The sequence below is a fragment of the Suricata suricatta genome, chromosome 3 (genome assembly GCF_006229205.1).
Source record: "Suricata suricatta isolate VVHF042 chromosome 3, meerkat_22Aug2017_6uvM2_HiC, whole genome shotgun sequence".
NCBI lineage: Eukaryota > Metazoa > Chordata > Mammalia > Carnivora > Herpestidae > Suricata > Suricata suricatta.
Window position 1 is genome coordinate 98447242 of NC_043702.1, and position 19253 is coordinate 98466494.

Here is a 19253-nt window from a genome sequence, read left to right on the forward strand (position 1 = left end):
CACAGATCCCGATGGGGGGCTCAATCTCACGAACCGTGAGATCAGGACCTGAGCCAAAATCAAGAGTTGGATGCTTAACCGACGGAGCCCCCCAGGCGCCCCTGAAGCTGCCTCTTTAGAGAGCAGTGCCTTTGCCAGCTCACCGCAGTCCCCACCACTCCTTCTCACCTCACACGCAGCTCTCTTCACTCATTTTTGTTACTTGACTGGCCTATGAGGACTTTCAATAAAAACAACACTGAGCAGGAGTCGAGGCAACAGAGTGTCGGGTTTAGCAGCAGAACTACTAACGACTCTGGAGCCATTCTGTCTGCAATCCGGTCCAGGCTCTGCTTCTTGATGGCTCTGTGACCCGACAAATGACAGCCTCTCTCTGCCTCTTACAATCCTCATCTGTAAAATACCCTTCATAGGAGTCTCCACCTCTTAAAATTGTTCTGAGGATTAAACAGGTTAAAGTAGAACTTACTAATAGTTAATAATATTTGTACATTTTTAACACTAGTAGTAAGAACAGTGCTTAGCTTACAGCTACTGATTTATGTAAACTATTGCCATCGTCATCCTCATCACCCAAGAGATTTTTATCTAAATAACACATCCATGAGACCCAGACAGGTTGGCTCACACTTTAGCAAAAGTAGACAGCATATACAGGAATTGGAATGAGAAGCTTGGGGTAAGAAGGCGGTGGCCAAGTTGAAGGTGGGCTTTCAACACTGCGGGCTGTGCTAGCAGCTGAGGGGCGGCACGAAGCTCCAGAACAGCCGGCAGGTACTGTGCCCCGGCTGGGGAGAGTGGCCCAACCAACGGCAAGGGCACAGAGGCGCAGGCCAGGGAGGAGGGTGTAGCTGCAGGTCCGGGAGCAGGAGCTCTTTTCTCTTGGCATTTATACTTAGAAAAAAAAAAGTTTTTTTGAGATATAATTCACATATCATAAAACTTACTAATTTAAAATGTGTGGTTCAGGGGCATCACCCCTGAAAGAAAGAGAGACAGGCACAAGCGGAGGAGGGGCAGAAAGTGGGAGACACAGAATCCAAAGCAGGTTCCAGGCTTTGAGCTGTCAGCACAGAGCCTGACACAGGGCTCAAACTCATAAACTATGAGATCATGACCTAAGCCGAAGTCAGACACTTAACTGACTGAACCACTCAAGTACTCCTCAAGCAAACTCTTAACTGACTTCTTGTCAGTTATTTGTCCCTTCTGAACATTCATATAGGTAGCAGCATACATTAGGGGTCTCCAGTGACTGACTTCTTTCACTTAGCATCATGTTTCTTGCGTTCATCTAACTTAGGGCATGTATCAATCCTTTATTCCTTTTTATTGCAAAGTAATATTCCATTGTGTGCCTGGACCACATTTTATTTATCCCTTCATCGATTGATGGCTATTGATTGTTTCCACTCTTTGAACAGTGTGGCTGTGAACACTTGTGTGTATGTTTTACATGGCCACATGTGCTCAGTTGTGTTAGGTATATACCTAGGAGTACAGCTGCTAGGGTGTATGGTAACTTGGTGTGTAGTGTTTCAAGAAACTGTGGAACTGATATCCAAAGTAACTGCACCATTTTTAATTTCTACCAGCAATGTGGGAGAGTTACATTGGGCACTTGCGTTTGTAAATGTCAGAGTAAAGTAGCCATTTTTACAAACTAAAGAAAAATTACAAAGACAAAGGTGCTAGGAAAACACAAAACCAACAGAAAGTAGATTCAGAGGGTATGTTTTCCCTTTGCATAGAGAATCAATTAAGACAAAATGGCTAGAAGTCACAGGTCTGCATTTATTTATTAAAAAAAGTTTTTTTTAATATTCATTTTTGAGAGACAGAGCATGAGCGGGTGAGGGGCAGAGAGAGAGGGAGACACAGAATCTGAAGCAGGCTCCAGGCTCTGAGCTGTCAGCACAGAGCCCAATTTGGGGCTCAAATTCACAGACCGAGAGATGGTGACCTGAGTCAAAGTTGGATGCTTAACCGACTGACCCACCCAGGCGCCCTGGTCTGCATTTGATACCACCAAGTTTGCTTTCTTACTTTGAGGCTGCTTCGGGGGAGAAGCAAGTCTGGACTGGGTAGTGCCTCTCCGAGGACCAGATAGCCTTTAGCACATTTTCCACAAGGTCATGAAGTAGACTTGCATATATTCATCAACCTTATTTCCACTGGCTGGATTTGATGGTTGTAAATTGTCCTTGCTGAGATAAAATCCCACGGGGACATTTGTCAGCTCCCCATACACAATCATGGTGGCTCACGATCTGGTAACACGTATTTTGACAGCTTCTGTAAACCAAAAGTTGCATTCTGGTTTCTGTCCAACATCTCTAAATCAAACACTGGGGTGTAGAGGACTTTCAGCTCTCTTTCCCTTTTGTGGTTTGAAATTCTGCTTTGTAACTAGTCTAACCACCATGGCTGATTAAATTTCATGATCATGTCATATCTTAGAGAATGCTTTTGATAAAATACGATTTTCTGCTTCCTATATAGACAAGTCAACAGGAACACACAACTCTTAGGTGCTGAAATTTGGTATCTTTCCATTCTGTGGTTCTAAGGTCATAATAATTCATCACACTCTGTGGTTTCTCTGGCGGTGCCTACCTGGTACCAGACAATGGCTTGAAATCTGGAACAAACTCAGTCAGTTGACTAGTTGTTCTCTCCATGGGGCATCAGCTGATCTTCCTTGCCTCAGGCTGACTCTATTGACCGTTTGGCCTGTGTTCTATAGACAGGCTTACAGGAAAGTCACCTGGGTCTTCTCCCAGATTCCCTGTCACTTCCCATTTTCCACTCTGGACCTTGCCATAGGTGAGGCAGACATGTTGCTCTAAAGTACGTGGAACTCTCAGTTTATCTCTAGGATACAGATGCTGTGTAGACCACAGGGTCCCATTAACACCACTGGTAGAACGGGTCCCTGGCTACACCATTCCAAAGCCAAGTCTTTTATATATATTTTAGTCTCTGGAACTTTTATAGAAGTTTAAGAATTTACCCAAGGATGCTTTTCCTTTGGAACTGAACCTCATGCCTCATTTTTAGAAAGCATGGGAATGGTCAGACTAGGATGTCTGAATGAAACCGAGTTCTCTCACTGCCTAGAGTTGAAAGCATCTGGGCTGTGGGCGAAGAAGCCTCCTTAAACTAGCACTGGAGGGATCGATCGGCAGTGTGGGTGCACTGCATGGATAGCCACTAGGTCCTTTTTCAAGCTATGCCAGGAAACAGCCTCTGTGTAAAGCGCCCACCAACCAGCTATACCTGGATTAGAAATAAGGTGTCAGAATGACTATAGAATTGGTCTGCAGAGGGTTTTTTGAAGCCCTCTCTCCCCCAAGAGAACAGTTCCCATTCCTCAGCTCATCCAGGGAAGCATGTGCCTAACTCACTCTAGGGACTCATTTCTCATCCCAAAGTCAGAGTCGACTTGAAGGAGCAGCAGCATTCTGTGGACACATTTGGACAAAGGCGACTTGAGCTCATCAACACGCTTGTGCTTTCATTTATTTCGGCCCTTACTTGGGTTTATTGAGCAGTTGTGAACTTATATTTTTAAATTGCTTCAAAATTGATATTCAGATTTTAAAAATCACTGTCACTTAACAGCCTAAATATTATATGAAAAATTCCACCACATTTTATAGTTAAAATTGCTTTGATTTAATATCCCTTTGCTGACTTAATATCTTGACCCAGTCTCTATGAATTTTAGCAGGAAAAGAAAATCATCCCACTCCTAAACCATTGGGATCTATATTAATAATAAAAGGGCATAAATGTTTCCCCTTTTTATTCAGCAGATGTGGATATCAACTCGAGACTGTAAACAAAGGGAACTTTTCATGGAAGGCCTAAATTAGGTTTTTTTCCAAGTTTTCCTCACAAAATGTTGAAATATAGACTTCTGACACCTGGAGAAAGTGTTGGAAAGTCTAGAACACTGAAAATGGGGAAAGCAATATTGACCTTATTGAAGCCTAGCTTGAAAATTATAATACTCTGCTTTTCTCCCTTAGTTTTTATACAGATTTATTTGGAAAACTGCTCACTTGATTTGCTTGGGGCTCAGGGATGTACGGCCAGCATCTAGAGCATTAAATGAATGTACATCAGGTGCAGTGATTAAAGGTGGAGTACTTCTGTGGTTTAGGGTCCTCTAGTCTTTGGAAAGATTCCTTGAACTTAATAGTATATAAATGTTGTGACTTAGGTGAAACTACCTAGCTAGTGTCACAGAATATGCAGTATGAACTTGAAAATGTTTTACATTTTAGGGATACCTGGGTGGCTCTGTCTTGATCTCAGCTCAGGTCTTGATCTCAGGGTCGGGAGTTTAAGCCCAGCGCTGAGTATGAAGCCTATATAATAAGTAAAATGTAGAACATTTTAATTTCTTTAATGTTTATTTTTGAGGGGGTGAGGGAACAGAGGATCTGAAGAAGCAGGCTCTATGATAATGGCACCGAGCCTGACGGGGAATTTGAACTCATGAACCGTGAGATCATGACCCGAGCCTTAGTTGGACGCTCAACGAGCCACCCAGACACCCCACATTTTATTTATTTTAATGTTTATTTATTTTGAGAGTGAAGGCACATGCACGGACATGCGCACACGCATTAGGGAGAGGTAGAAGGAGAGAGGGAGAGGAGCAGAGAATCCTAAGTAGGCTCCATGCTCAGCACTGAGCATGGAGCCTGACATGGGTCCGATCCCACAACTACAAATCAGGACCTTAGCATATATCAAGAGTCGGATGCTCAACTGACTGAGCCACCCAGGTGCCCCACTACACTTTAAATTCTGCAAAAAATATTCATGGGCCAGTTCCTAATTCTGATATTTAAGAATACAACACAAGGAGTTTCCGTGTCTACCCAGAGCATGTTCCTCTGGAGAGTTTTCAGTCCCCGAGAGCTCCTGCCCTTGCGTGGTTTAAAAAGCTGGCAGGTCTCACACCCAACACTATCCAAGCAGCCACATCCAGTCACCACTGCTGTTGTTCTCCCTGCTCTGCCTCAAAGTTTTGTGATACCTGCACACACAGGCACGCACGCACATGCACACCTATGCACACACATGCATGTGCACACACTTTTAATGTGGTGTCTAGAACATGACGATTTAATGCTTGTCAAGCTAATTAGAACAGAGCAACTCGCAACCAGCCAACTGAATTGTGATGCTTGTTTCTTAAGTAGTTGCTTTCTCTTATTTATGTGCCCAATTTCTTCTAAGAAACTCTAATATCGTTTCAAGACCAAAATTATTTGAATTTAAGTTGCTTGGCTTTAAAAACTCATTTCTTGCTCCTCTTCCAAGGGAGCTTTTTGTTCTAGTAATTGCCGGTGGGAAAGCCACAAGACTGTAAGCTGTCAGCTGGGTGCCCTGCCTGGCTGTGTCAGGCCAAACATGACAGGGCACTGAGCCCTGAAAAGTGTATTTCGAACACAGTCGGCATGTGATTTGTTCCGCCCTCTATTCTAAAAGGAGAAAAGGCCCAGCAGTAGTTTTTAATGTATCCTCTTATCTTCTCCGAATAAATGCTATGTTTTTCTCAACAAAAGGAGAAATCAGTCCACAGGAGGCTTTTCATGTCCCTTCATGTCTCGATTTAGTTGCTTCTTTTCCCTTGCATATGACTCTCTGCTCGATGCCAGATGCCCCTGCTCTCTGGTCCCCGGCCACAGGCCCTGCTCTGACTCAAAGGAGCTGCCCCTGGATTCTCTCCCTTACCCCGAATAATCCCACATTGTCTGCAACTCTGGTGGGTTGCGAGGTGCTGTTTTCTCCAATATTTATTATTTAGCTGAGTGCTCTCATTTTAAAGTGAAGCTAATGTTTCATTTTTAAAGGTTTTATATATTGTATGAAACCACTTACAGGAGGTCCTCGGAGCAGGCGTATGCAGGGACAGAGAGTGGAAGGAATGGAGGCCTCCAGGGGCTGGGGGTGTGGAGGAAGGGGCCCTTAGCATTTAATGGGGACAGAGTACCAGTTTTGCAGGATGAAAGGAGTTCTGGAGAAGGATGGTGGCAATAGTCCCACAACAGCGTAAATGTGCTTAATGTCACCGCACTGTCTGCTTGAAAATAGTTTAAATGACACATTTTATGTTATGGATGCCTTACCACTTTTTTTAAGCGTTATTTTTTAAATTTTAATGTTTATTTCTGAGAGAGAGAGAGAGAGCATGAGCAGGGGAGGGGCAGAGAGAGAGGGAGACACAGAATCTGAAGCAGGTTCCAGGCTCTGAGCTGTCAGCACAGAGCCCAACGCGGGGCTGGAACTCGTGAACTGTGAGATCATGACCTGAGCCAAAGTCAGACGCCTAACCAACTGAGCCATTTAGGTGCCCCTTAAGTGGTTTGAAAAAAAAAATTGAATAGGACACATATTATCCCTGCAAAAGGCAGATAACATGTCATGGTCACCTAGAACTTTTTCCAAATTCAATTCATTCCAGCCTCTAGAGAAATGTCTTAACTTCTTTTACCGAGAAGACAGATGTGACCTCATTTAATTCTGATTTTTCCCTAGTGTTGCACCTTTTTCTAAACTGCGGAGCCATGAATGAGGGCAGGGAGTGGGGGTTTTACCAACAGGGAGGACTAAGTAATTAGGTTGAGGAAAGACTTGAACTGAAGGCAAGAAAGGAGCTCAGAGGCCAGGCCAGCAGGACAAAGACATTGAACCTCCCTGATTCTTTGACCCTTTCTTGTTCTTTTCCTCCAATTCCGGTCTAAGCTTAGGGTAAAAGGAGGGTGGTCTTTAATTCTCTAGGCATAAAAAATAGTTAAATGCCTGCTACTTGAACATTTCTTTATGTAAATTTGTGTTGGTCTTTATTTGACTATATCATTAAGGGTTCACTCCACTTCTGGTTTGAGGCTCCAGTCCTGGTGAGATTAATTGTGTCTTTGAAAATAAGATAAGCAGAACATGAAAGTTCATAAGAACATAAATTATCTTAGATGAAAGTGCATACTTTGACATTTGAAACGTAATTTACCCTCTACTCTTTATGTCTTTTCAAATTGTGGCCAGTTTGTTTTGGGGGGGTGGGGGATCTGGTTTATTAGGCGACTCATCAGTATGTCTGATTTCTTTCTGTTTGGGGGGTCACATTGTGAGTGTAACAATTTACATCTAAAGCTTAAAGAAAAACCAGCCCCCAAATTTCTTCCTTTGTCTCTGTGTGCATAGCCGTGCTTGAGAGGAGGCTGGTAACATTTGAGGGAAGGGCTTGAGATTTTCTAGGCTTCTCTTGCTGATAGGATAATTGAATGCAATGCCTTCTAAAAAAATTTTTATGTTTATTTTTGAGAGAGAGACAGAGTATGAGTCGGGGAGGGGCAGAGAGTTGAGAGAGAGACACACACAGAGAAAGAAATAGAGAGAATCCCAAGCAGCCTCTATACTAATGGTGTGCAGCCTGATGCAGGGCTTGAACCCATATACCATGAGATCATGACCCGAGTCCAAATCAAGACTCCAATGCTGTTAACCAACTGAGCCACCCAGGTGCCACAAAATAGGGAATAATTCTAAGTGTGTAGCATATTTTCATATAGCTTTTTAAAGTACTTAATATATATTTATACAGAGCCTTAGCATAACTGATAAAATGTTTAAATAATAAAGTAACAGGGATAAAAGTTGTGGTTAGCTTCAAAAGTACTAACTGCTATCTGTTTTGATATTTTAACCAGCTGCTTCCTAGAAGTTACAGGAGAACTCAGGGTCCGGTTTGCGTCACAGGAACCATAAGCATAATACGTAGGGACCCCTGGGTGGTTCAGTCCGTTAAGCATCTGACTTCTGCTTAGGTCATGATCTCATGATTCGTGGGTTTGAGCCCCGCGTCGGGCTCTGTGCTGACAGCTCAGAGCCTGGAGCCTGCTTCAGATTCTGTGTCTCCCGCTCTCTCTGCCCCTACCCCCACTCATGTTGTCTCTCTCTCCTTCAAAAATAAACAAACATTAAAACAATTTAAAAAATATGTATATTTATTCATGTTTCTTCAGTATAGATCAGTTTTTTTGTTTTTGTTTGTTTCAAGTTTTCATTTAAATTCCCGTTAGTTAACATACAGTGTAATATTAGTTTCAGGAGTCGCGTTTAGAGATCCATCACTTCCGGACAAAACCCAGTGCTCATCACCAGTGACTCCTTAGTCCCCATCACCTACTTAACCCATGCCCGCACCCACCTCCCCTCCAGCAACCCTCAGTTTGTTCTCTGTAGTTAAGAGTCTGTTTTATGGCTTTAATGGTATTTAGCATTGGAATTTATTGCAGAATTTCTGAGTCCCCTTAGAATCTAATGGGCCTTTGTGGTTTTAAATATGAAAAATTTCTGAATAAGCTGAACTTTTATGTGGCAAAATTCTTTGTGACCCAAATTCATCCAGACTGTCCTTGACTCATGAGTTCTTTGGTCATCCATGCAAATCTGACATCCACAGGATGAGCTGCTGTACGGAAAACACATCTGGATTACGTATTACTTGCACTGTGGTGTCCCCTTCAGAGCCTGGGCGCTCGGAATTCTGTGCCCTTAAGGACTTGTTTGTTTTTCCAGATTGGCTAATGCATCAGGAACTTGGCTTCATGTAATCATCGCTGAGCAAATACCCTTACACCTTTTCTACAGGAATTATCAGAGTTCTAAAATTAGTTTTAAATTGGGCATATATAAAAGCCACACCGGTGTGTGTGTGTGTGTGTTAGTTCAGAAAATGCAAACAGTCAGCTTTTAGTAGAATACTCTGAAGCAGTCTGCTTTACCTCATTGGGCAGCTCTGAGCAGGTAGTGGGGTTAATGCCCCAAGCCCTGTCCAACTCCCTGCGGTCGTGGGAGTCACTGGCCTGGTCTTCATAGACCATGTCTGCCACATTGACCATCACCCAGTGCTACCTATTCTTATTATCTTTTTAATGTTTATTTATTTATTTTGAGGAAGAGTGTGAGCAGGGGAGAGGCAGAGAGAGGGAGAGACAGAATCCCAAGCAGGTTCCACACTGTCAGCGCGGAGCACGATGTGGGGCTCAATCCCACGAACTGTGAGATCATGACCTGAGCCAAAATCAAGAGTGGGATGCTCAACCAACCAAACCCCCCAGGCGCCCCGGGGCGGCCCACTTCTTAAGGGGCACATGTAACTTGTGCTGTTAGTTTTATCTCCCCAGAGCTGCGGGGCAGGAATGTTCAGTGGGGCCCAAGTGTCTGTTAAGGGCAAATTGCCTTGAAAATGTAATGACCTTTATGTGCCCTGTGTTTCAGAATTAGGAAGCACCTCAGAGAGGTCAGATGGACTGGGTGCTTCTAGAGAGCCTGACCGAGGACAGGGTTTATGAGTCTGGTAGGAAACCTATGAAGGGAAACCCCTGCTGACTGAAGAGATTACTCTGTATAATGATCCTGGTCTTGGATTTATATCACTAGATATAGTTGATAAGATTAATGTCTAGAATTTACAAATTAGCAAGAGAACTGAACAGCATCATAGAAATTAGGTGAAGAGTCCACACAGATAGTCCATAGACGAGGAAACCCAAATGGCTGCATATGGATAGAAGTTCAACCTTGAAGAAATGAACACAAAAATAAAATGAGATACTGCTTTACCCCCATTGGGCCAGAAGGAGTTAAAATGTCTGAAAATTCTGTGTTGGTAAGTGAGAGGAACTCCCATAGGCTGCTCGTGGAGGTTTGTATCAGTACAAGGGCTTGGGAGAGCACTGCAGCTCTCCTAGGAAAGCGGCTGATTTTACTTTGCTGCTAACCAGCAAGTCCACATGTCTGTCGCACCTGGAGTCGCTCTGGTACAGATGCGTGAGTCACACACAAGGATCATCACCACCACGTTCCAGTAGTGGAAAATGTACTGACAACCTAAATGCCCTTCAGCGAGAGTAGGTCAACAGGAATGACAGAGTCATGTACTAGAATATTCTTCATCAGTGAAATGAACAAACAGGATTTCACGTATCATGATTAAAAAGTGTGGGTCGTGGGTAAATCTTGATAGTGTTGAACAAAGGTTTGGAATGACCTTGTTGAAAACCGGTAATGCAATATTATATATTTTGTGAGTACACACACCCACGTGGTTGTGTTGTAAAAATGCATAAGGATGGTGGTGGAGACAGGGTAGGGGTCAGTCCTGGAGAGAAAAGAAGTAGAAGAGAGGGGAGAGTGTGCAGCGAGTTTTGAGTGTTCTGCAGTGTTTTATTTCTTTAAAAATAAAACACTGATTGGGGCTCCTGGGTGGCTCAGTGGGTTGAGCATCCGACTTTGGCTCAGGTCATGATCTCACAGTCTATGGATTCAAGCCCCGCACTGGGCTCTGTGCTGACAGCTCAGAGCCTAGAGCCTGCTTCTGATTCTGTGTCTCCCTCTTTCGCTGCCCCTCTCCTGCTCGCTATCTGTCTTTGTCTCTCAAAATAAAATAAAGACATAAAAAAATAAAACACTGATTTACCCAAAGCAGAAGATTTGAGAGCTTGATGATGGATAAAGGGACCTCTATTTTTTTTTTTTTAGTATTTATTTATTTTTGAGAGAGAGAGGGAGAGAGAGCTGTCAGCAGAGAGCCCGAAGCAGGGCTCAAAACCACAAACTGCAGGATCATGACCTGAGCTGAAGTCCGTTGCTTCATCTGACTGAGCCACTCAGGCACCCCAAGGGACCTCTATCATATTATTCTCTCTATATTTTTTTTACATTTGAGATACTCCAGAAACTTTAAGAAGGTAGTGAACTTAAACCCAAGTATAAATGCTCATGGCATAATTTTTTTAAGTTTATTTTTATTTATTTTGAGAGATAGCAAGTGGGTGGGGCAGAAAGAGAAAGAGACAGAATCCCAACCAGGCTCTGCACTGTCAGCATAGAGCCTGACATGGGGCTCAAACTCCCGAACCATGAGATCACGACCTCAGCTGAAATCAAGAGTTGTCTGCTTGACCAATTGGGCCACCCAGGCGCCCCTCATGGCATAATTTTTAAGGCTACATTTGAACTATACTGTATCCCCAGAATTACTACTGAAAAGAGTTATTGTACTTTGCTCCAACAGTTGTTGGATGTTTGGCCCATGCAGGACTCTGGAATTCAGTTGAGGTTGTGCTGTAGCAGCAAGTACACTCAGTTCTGCCCTTCATAGGACTTAGAGCCTCCCAGGCGGACAGCACTGGGCAGGTAAGGAAGTAGGTCTTGATGGGAAAGGTCCCCAGGCAGACTAGGTCAGGATGGGCGCCACCCAGCAGGAAGCACACTAGCTGTCCTGGCCGCTCTGTGTACCCCGATTATAGTCATATTCTACCAGGACTGTGGGAGAAGCGTGGTGGGCAGGAAGGCTCTCGTCAAAAGCTTAAGAAGTAGGGACCAACCACCGGGTAGGAGGACAAGATGGACTGTGAGGGCACAGGCGTTATAAGGTAGAGAAGGGAGGAGGCAGAAAGAAAGGCCGGGGATAGAGGGCAGGGCTGAGTCTCTTAGGGGAGGAGCTCGATGTCCAGCTGCTGAAAGGGACCCAGGTAACCCACCCCAGCTCTGCGTCTGTAGGATGCCAAGGGACCTGTAGAGAACTCGGCTTCTCCATGCCTCGCTCATCCCACAAACTGGCAGCCTGATAGAAGGAGAAGACATGAGGAGAAGCTTGGGCTCTCTGAGAGATGTCACAGCTGTAGTGACTCCTGTGGTGCCCTAAGGGACAACCTCAGACCCAGTCAGCAGTTGGGCTGGTCTTGGCTGAGGGGGCATTTCCAAATCCACACACCTTCTCCAGGTCACTCTACTGCTTGTTTGCCCTTCTTACCAAAGAGTCTCTGGCATATTTCCGTCACACCCAGCCGGAAGTATGGTTTCTCCAACACGGTCTAGTTCGAAGCTCTGCAAAGGCTGGGGGCTTCCCAGGCTCCTTCGTGTAAGGCCAGCCCATGCAGTGTTCCCTAGTTCCCTGGGGCCCCTTGTGTGGCAGAGAAGCCCTTGTCCTGTGACTGCGTGTCCACAGGATGAACCTGCCAGTCCCCAAGAGGCAGCGAGGACAGAGGGTATTTGGAGTGTGGAAACCGAGCACAGTTGACCTGCCCTGAATCCCGGTTCTGCTGCTAACTAGCCATGTCACCTCGGACAGGACACTTATCCTCTCTCGTGCCTTGTCGTGAGTGGGGGTGATCACGGTACCACCTCATGCGATCAGAAGAGTCAGCACCTGGGGAATGTGTAGCCAGGAATTACTTCAGCCATGTTGACTATGGTCACTGTGGTGGCTTTAAAAAATTTTTTAATGTTTATTTTTGGGAGAAAGAGAGAGCATAAGCAAAGGAGGGGCAGAGAGAGGGGAGACACAGAATCCAAAGGAGGCTCCAGGCTCCGAGCTGTCAGCACAGAGCCCGATGTGGGGGTCGAACCCACAGACTGTGAGATCATGACCTGAGCCAAAGTTGGACGCTTAACCGACTGAGCCACCCAGGCGTCCCTTTTGTGGTTCTTTATTATGTAACTTGAGTCTCTGTTCCTTGATATCTAAAAGAACTAGTTAACAACAATTTTTTTCCTTTTTTTTTTTTTGCAGCAAAAAATACGTTATCCCTTTACAGTGCAGCTGTCCTATAGACTTCGAGTTTCATGTCACTTTGATTCAGTCTCATGAAGCCTTTACTGTTGACCCGCTATCAGGTAAGGAGAACCAAGATTTCAAGTTTCCAATTTCCTCAGAGTGCTCAGATCAGAGAGGATTTGGAGAGTAGTAGGTCTCAAGTGATAAAAGAGAATAAACTTCATTTGAATATGGTATTTTCACATGTGTAACGATAGCAAATTTGACGTATTTGACATGGCTAAATTGGGATTGGATACTGGCGAATGAGAACACTTCCGGATCATTTGGGTGATGCAGATCATTTATAATAGCGCCCAGGTGAATCTCTTTCAAGATCAAAACTTAAAGTTGGAAATTAATCCATTCCTATTCTCATTTTGGCTCTTGGTATATCCTTGGATTTGCAGTCACCTTTTCACTCAATTTCTAATAAAATGGGAATATCATTTTTTACCAAGCATTTGGAATGTTACTGAAGGCTCTCGTGAATTTGCCGCACATGTGGCGTGGCCAGTCTGCATTTGACACAGATCCTGACACTGTTCAGGACTTTTGAAAGTGCAGTCTCCATCTGAAGTGATTTCTGCTTCCCGGTTTCTGTCTCTTGATGTTTGGGTTTGAGCTTTAAATATCTGTCCACTGCAGTCTGCTGTGAACACTAAAATAGTTTTGTTTTTGAATGTCTGGGTAGGGATCCATTAATTTCCTGATTGCAAGAGCATAGATGAATGTTCAAAGCAGAAATGTTGAATTCCTTCTAAGTTACAAAATGTATTTAGATTTCTTTCCTAGAGAACCAGGAGCCATTCTGAGATTTTTGAAATGCAATGTAGCTTTACCATTTATATTGCAAAAAACAGGACCTGATTCTCTTTACAGAGAGCAGCTTTATTATTTTTTAGGCTTTAAAAAGAAGAGAGAATAAATGCTTACCAAAATTGTACTAAACAAGATGATATTTCTGCTTTTAATGATAGTTGACATTCTCACTATAAGCTTTTTGGTAGAATAATAATAGTAACACTTACTTAGTGACTGTTATATGCCGGGCACTGCTCTGAGTGATAAATATATGTATGTATATATGTATATCTTATATATGTATATGTACCTATACATTTAATTTGCACCAAAACTGGGTAAGGTTGAGTACAATTATTATTTCCATTTTATAGGCATAAAAATGAGGTGCCAAGCATTTAAACAACTTATCCAGGGACACTCCATAGTAAGGGGCAAAGGTGGGACTTGAAAGCAGTCATTCTGGTTCCAAAGTCTGTGCACTGCCTCGTGAAATAATGAACTGAATTTTTGTCTTAACTCTGAAGAGGTTATAAAAGTTTGACCCACGAGGTCAGTTGGTAAAGTGAGCTAGCTCCTGTGATTTTAGTCCAGACTCCTTAGAAATTATGGCAAGAAAGAGGAGGGAACCCTCTTCCAGCCTGGGCCATTGGACCACGCTGGACCTCTGGGACTGTCCATGAAAGCCATGTGCTAAGAGAGATCCAGATAAATCCCAGTGAGAAGGCATCAGATCCTGTTAGGAAGGGGGATGGCAGCAGCGGCAGGGAGGGCATTCGATTAGAGAAAAGTATTGGAGACAGGCTAGCTGTGTCAGTAACAAGAATCACGGTGGTGTAGAGAGGAATGGCATTGGCCCGGTGGCTCCCAGTACATCACCAAGATGCTCAAATATGAAATTCGTTTCTTATCAAGTAGCCAGTTCACCTTCACTGATGGCTCAGGCAGCAGATGGGGCTTAGGGGAGGGTGGGTGCCCCAAGACATTGAACACTTAGGACAGCTATGAAGCCGAGGGACACAGCCCTGGTGCTGTGCGTTCGGTAGCTCTGGGAAGGGTCTGGTCTTCTGTACTGGGAACAGGCGCCTCCAGGTGATGCTGGTACAGGCGTTCCTCAGCGTGCCTGGTAGTCACCGGACAAGGTTCCCCAGTGAGATGCTGCCCCGCCTGACCGTCTATAAATCTGTTAGGCTCCAGAGGCAGAAGAGAACCACTGAGATTTCTGAGCAGTTGTGATAGGAGCTGTTTTTTTAGGAAGGTCGGAGTAGATGCCGTGCACGGGTGTGACCGAAGCAGGAGCAGGCAGGAAGCCAGGAAATCACTGTATTGGGAATGAAATTGCGTAGGCCTCGAGAGCCTGAACCAAGATGGTGTCAATGGCAAGGGAAACAAAGGGAGAATCTGGAAGAAAGCTAGAGGTCCCTGTGGCCAAGTCATACTTCTGCAAAAAGCCACTGTCCCAAGATATGTAATATTAATCTGCCAAAAGGGTTTTGAAACACGGCCTGTTCCAAACCAGAGGACTACCTACATAAAGCAATTAAGTGTTGAGCACAGATGAGTGACGAGTGTATGTGAAACACTTAGCACTTATGCCGGTATTTCCTTGAGCATTCCGATTATAAACTGCACGGCCACGTAATTCAGACAGATGGGCGACCCGTGAGCTCTTTGATCCATGTGATAGGCTTTCCAGTTGTTCTGGTGGTTGGTTTGTTGCTTATCTTTTAAATTCTCCCTTTATGTGCAATCAAGTTGGATATACCAGTTTGGAGTATGAGAGAGGCAGGAGCTAGGGACATATATTTCGATGTCACCGATGTGCTGATGGAATGTGCCACTGGGAGTCTGATGTGACGCCACCTAGGGAGCAGGCATGGCCAGAGAAGAGAAGCGGACAGAGAACTGAGCCCTGAGCATACAGACATTCAGAGGACACCGAGGGGAAGTGGGTCCATGACAGAGACCAGGAGGAAGATCGGGAGGGTGAGCCAAGCAAAGCCATCAGTGAGCAAGCCAGGGCTGTTGAACTTTGGGGGTCCCCCCGTATGATCTTAAATGTTCCACATCATGTGGATGGTGTGGTTGATGTGTCTACTGGGCTGGACCCCTTGATCTCCTCTGTAGCCATTTGATGAGGCCAAGTGCATTCCCTGGTCCACTGGTCTCTCTGACATCTTCTTGCTTTGGTTTCCCACTTTGTTAACATACTGATGTGTCTGATATACGTCTTTGAGGCTATGGAATTTGCTGATGACTTTTATTCCCCTGGAACAGATAGCCCTGGCTGCATGGACAGTGGGTGCGGGTCACGTGCAGGTGGCCCCGGCAGGCTCTGGGCTTTTCTGTCTTGCCAGGCATCTGACCTGACTCCTAGGTCTTATACATAGGCCAATCATGGATCACATTTCGGCCAGTCTTTCTTGCCCCCGTTTTATAAATTGGACCCAGATAGGCTAAGAACCATGGGCTAATTTTTCACAGTTAGGATGTATAAATATAGACAGTGTTTTAGGCATACCTTTAGAGGCGGTGGAGACATTCATGGTCCATGGCGTTATAAAGCAAGGTCTTCTCTAGGAACTAGAAGCGTCATTCATTCATGCCCTCCAGGCAGTTCGTGCTCAGGCTCGCCAAATGAAAAAATTTGAATAAAACTAATTCCATTTACAAGATATGAATCTGACATAGTGCCCCTAACTGTAACTCAACTGGCCATTTTCCCACTGGGCGTCCTTGAGATGCATGTGTGCGCTGTCAGAAGCTGGATCTGTTGGTGCCAAGATCTTCCAGAGACTGGGGACAAGGAGTGAAGGATTTTGTGACCTTCTTTATACCACTGACAAGAAATCATATACAATTAAAACATCAAGAAGACTCACTCCATTGATAATTTTGGAAGAGCCACCAATGCATGTCTTTGGCCATGATCTTATTAGTGTTGGAGAACAGCCACATGCTACAAAAAATGGTCGATTTGTTTATTCTGAGCACTTGGACATCCTGGAGATCCACCTGGCATTCTATACACTCAGAAGAATGCATGCAATTCATATAAATCATAAATTGTAGCATAAAATGGCAAGGTAAGCAAGAGTTCTTACAGAAAGTCTTAAGACTTTTGTTCTCTTTTTTCTCCAATGATGAGGAATAGATCAGCCACTTAGAAATAATTTTATATTTCACGTTTTCTTGTGAAATGCAAATTTATGACAAATTTATATTGATTTGGGGGTAATCCCAGAGCCTCTGCCCTCGCTTTGGACCCAAATATAATACTTTCTGATTATAAGCAACCCAGCTGGGAGCACACCCTGGCAAAGAACAATCTCCCTTTCCCTGAACGAACACTAGGACACAATAAACAGTGCACCCTACCTGTCAAGGTGCAGGGCACCTCCGTGCACCCCCTACTCTGGGTGGGCCAGAAGGACTCGACCCCTAGTCCAAGCACATGCTCTCAGTTGGATTCATTCCTACTTCTGCATCAACTGCCACAGTGCTGGCCATACCCCAGCATTTACCCATTTAGGTTTCAACAGCAAGTGAACATTAACTCATTTTTTTTTTGCCTTTTTTTTTTTTTCTCTGAAGGCTCCTTCCCCACTGGCTGAGGTATTTTATCATATACCAAGCCTCACCGCAGGTGGGAATCCATGAGCAAGCCCATTCCTTCCAGCCAAGAACAGGAATAGGGAAGGCTGCCCCTGCTTCTCCTCCCTGTCCCTCTGTACCCTGTGGGTGGGTGACACAGACCTCCAGTCCCCAGCACGAACTGTGCAGGGGACAGATCAGGATTGTCAGAAGAATGGTAAGACCTCTGGATCTTCAGCACACAAAGGAAGCCCACATAACTTGTTTCTTATTGGTGGCTAGGTCCATGGTGAATAGCCTCATCCCAAAAAAGAAGGCCGATTCTATCGCTACACAGAGAAATGGAGACTCACAGATGTATCTTTGGCAATTGATAGAAATGAGAGAGATCCACCAGCCAAATGCTTCTGATTACCTTCCAGGTCAGCAAACCAGAGAAAAACCAGGGTCCATATGCCAGGCTGGTAGAGAAGACTTATGAGAAGTAAAATCAAGAGATCAAACGTTTCTGTGACTTTCAAAAGCACCAAACTTAAGGGTGACCTATGAGTCAGGTCAAATCCCTGGGGACAGTTAATATAGCAGATGCAAGTGAGTTCCCAAAGCCCCTTATTTATGGACATATGTAACTAATTTACAGGAGTAACTAATTAAAAAGGGAAAAGCTGGACAGGCAGGTGGGAATTCTTTATGCACAGCCCTGAGGTCGCCCTGTCACATTGTAGGAGAGCTACATGTCACCTGGCAGTTAGTATCTCCCTGATGGGTGACAGTGGTTGTACACAGAGTTGCTGGCATCATGTCAGTAATCGCTTCCATTTGCTAATTGTTAACCATGTGATAGGCGCTGTCCTCAGCACCTTGCAAGCTCCACTCCATTGCAGCCCACAGGCCTATGAGAACCCTTAGTGTCAATTTTTTATAACCAACAACACCAAGATTCGGAGAGGCCAGATGTCTTGCCCAAGGCAACATGGTGTGTCTGACTGTAGGCTCCAAGCTCTCAACCTCTCCCTTAAGTGGGGAGAGTAACGATACAGGATCCTTGAAATAGGAAAGGAAGACAACTAGAATTGTCACAAGACTCAGACTTTAGGAACATGCTCTTTTGTGAGAGAAAAGTTAGGAAGATTAATAATAGCTCTCAACCAGGCCTTGTGTCTTCTTCTTGCCTTCAGGGCCCTAGGTTCCCTTGTTCAAGATGATCGCCTGGTGGCATGTCAGTCTGGGCTGGTTTGAGCTTAGTGGATCAACGGCATTCAGTGGATTTCGCCCAGAGACCAATGCCTGTACTTTGACCAAACTTTGTACCCCAAATGCCCATCCAGAAGGGCCAGCCCCAGGGAGGCCCAGGGAGAGGCCAAGGAGAGCATGACCCTGCTGGAAAAACCTGTTTTCTGGGAGACTGGAGGAAAGGCCAGCTTTGCTTACAGAGCAGGACATTCTGTGGGTTCCAGGGGCTGGTATGAGAAAGGCGATCTGCCTGAAACCAGGCAGCAGCAACAACAGAGGAAGAAAGGAGAAGCTCTGGGTGTAAACAGGTGTGGGAGACAGTGGGCTGAGAAGACAAATGTTTCTTTAAGAAGTGGCTTTATAACAATGAGATATGTTTGTTATAAAAACGTTTCATTACTTGATCTTGATTAAAAAGAAAAACAGTAACAGGTGAAGCCAAAGGAATTGATGAACCTCCTTGATGTAAGTGATACTCCTAAAGGTACCTGGGGGGCTCAGTCAGTTAAGCATCTGACTCTTGATTTTGGCTCAGGTCATGATCTCACGGTTCGTGGGATGGAGCTCTGCATCGGGCTCTGAGTGACAGTGTGCAGCCTGCTTGAGATTCTTGGTCTCCCGCGCTCTTTCCCTCCCCTACTCACGTGCTTGTGCACTGTCTCCCTCTCTCTCTCAAAATAAATACATAAAAAACTTTCAAAAAGTGATATTCCTAAAATTTACTAAAATTAAGAAAAGAGATTATAAAGGGGCGCCTAGGTGACTCAGTTGGTTAAGTGTCTGACTTCAACTCAGGTCATGATCTCACAGTCTGTAAGTTTGAGCCCAGCATTGGGCTCTGTGCTGACAGCTCAGAGCCTGGAGCCTGCTTCGGATTATGTGTCTCCCTCTCTGTCTGCCTCTTCATACCTTGTGCTCTGTCTCTCAGAATAATAAATGAACATTTTTTTTAAATTTAAAAAAAGAGAGAGATTGAGCCACTGCCTCCCTCAGCCGC

The 19253-nt window shown here is 44.6% G+C and overlaps 1 protein-coding gene across 1 annotated transcript in view; it reads left to right on the plus strand.

The window, feature by feature from the left end:
- CFAP221 (cilia and flagella associated protein 221) overlaps positions 1–19253 on the plus strand; it is a 100714-nt gene that overhangs the window by 20996 nt on the left and 60465 nt on the right. Inside the window, exon 7 of the mRNA XM_029933328.1 lies at positions 12602–12705. Coding sequence (XP_029789188.1) covers positions 12602–12705 — 104 coding nt within the window. The remainder of the gene's footprint in view (positions 1–12601; positions 12706–19253) is intronic.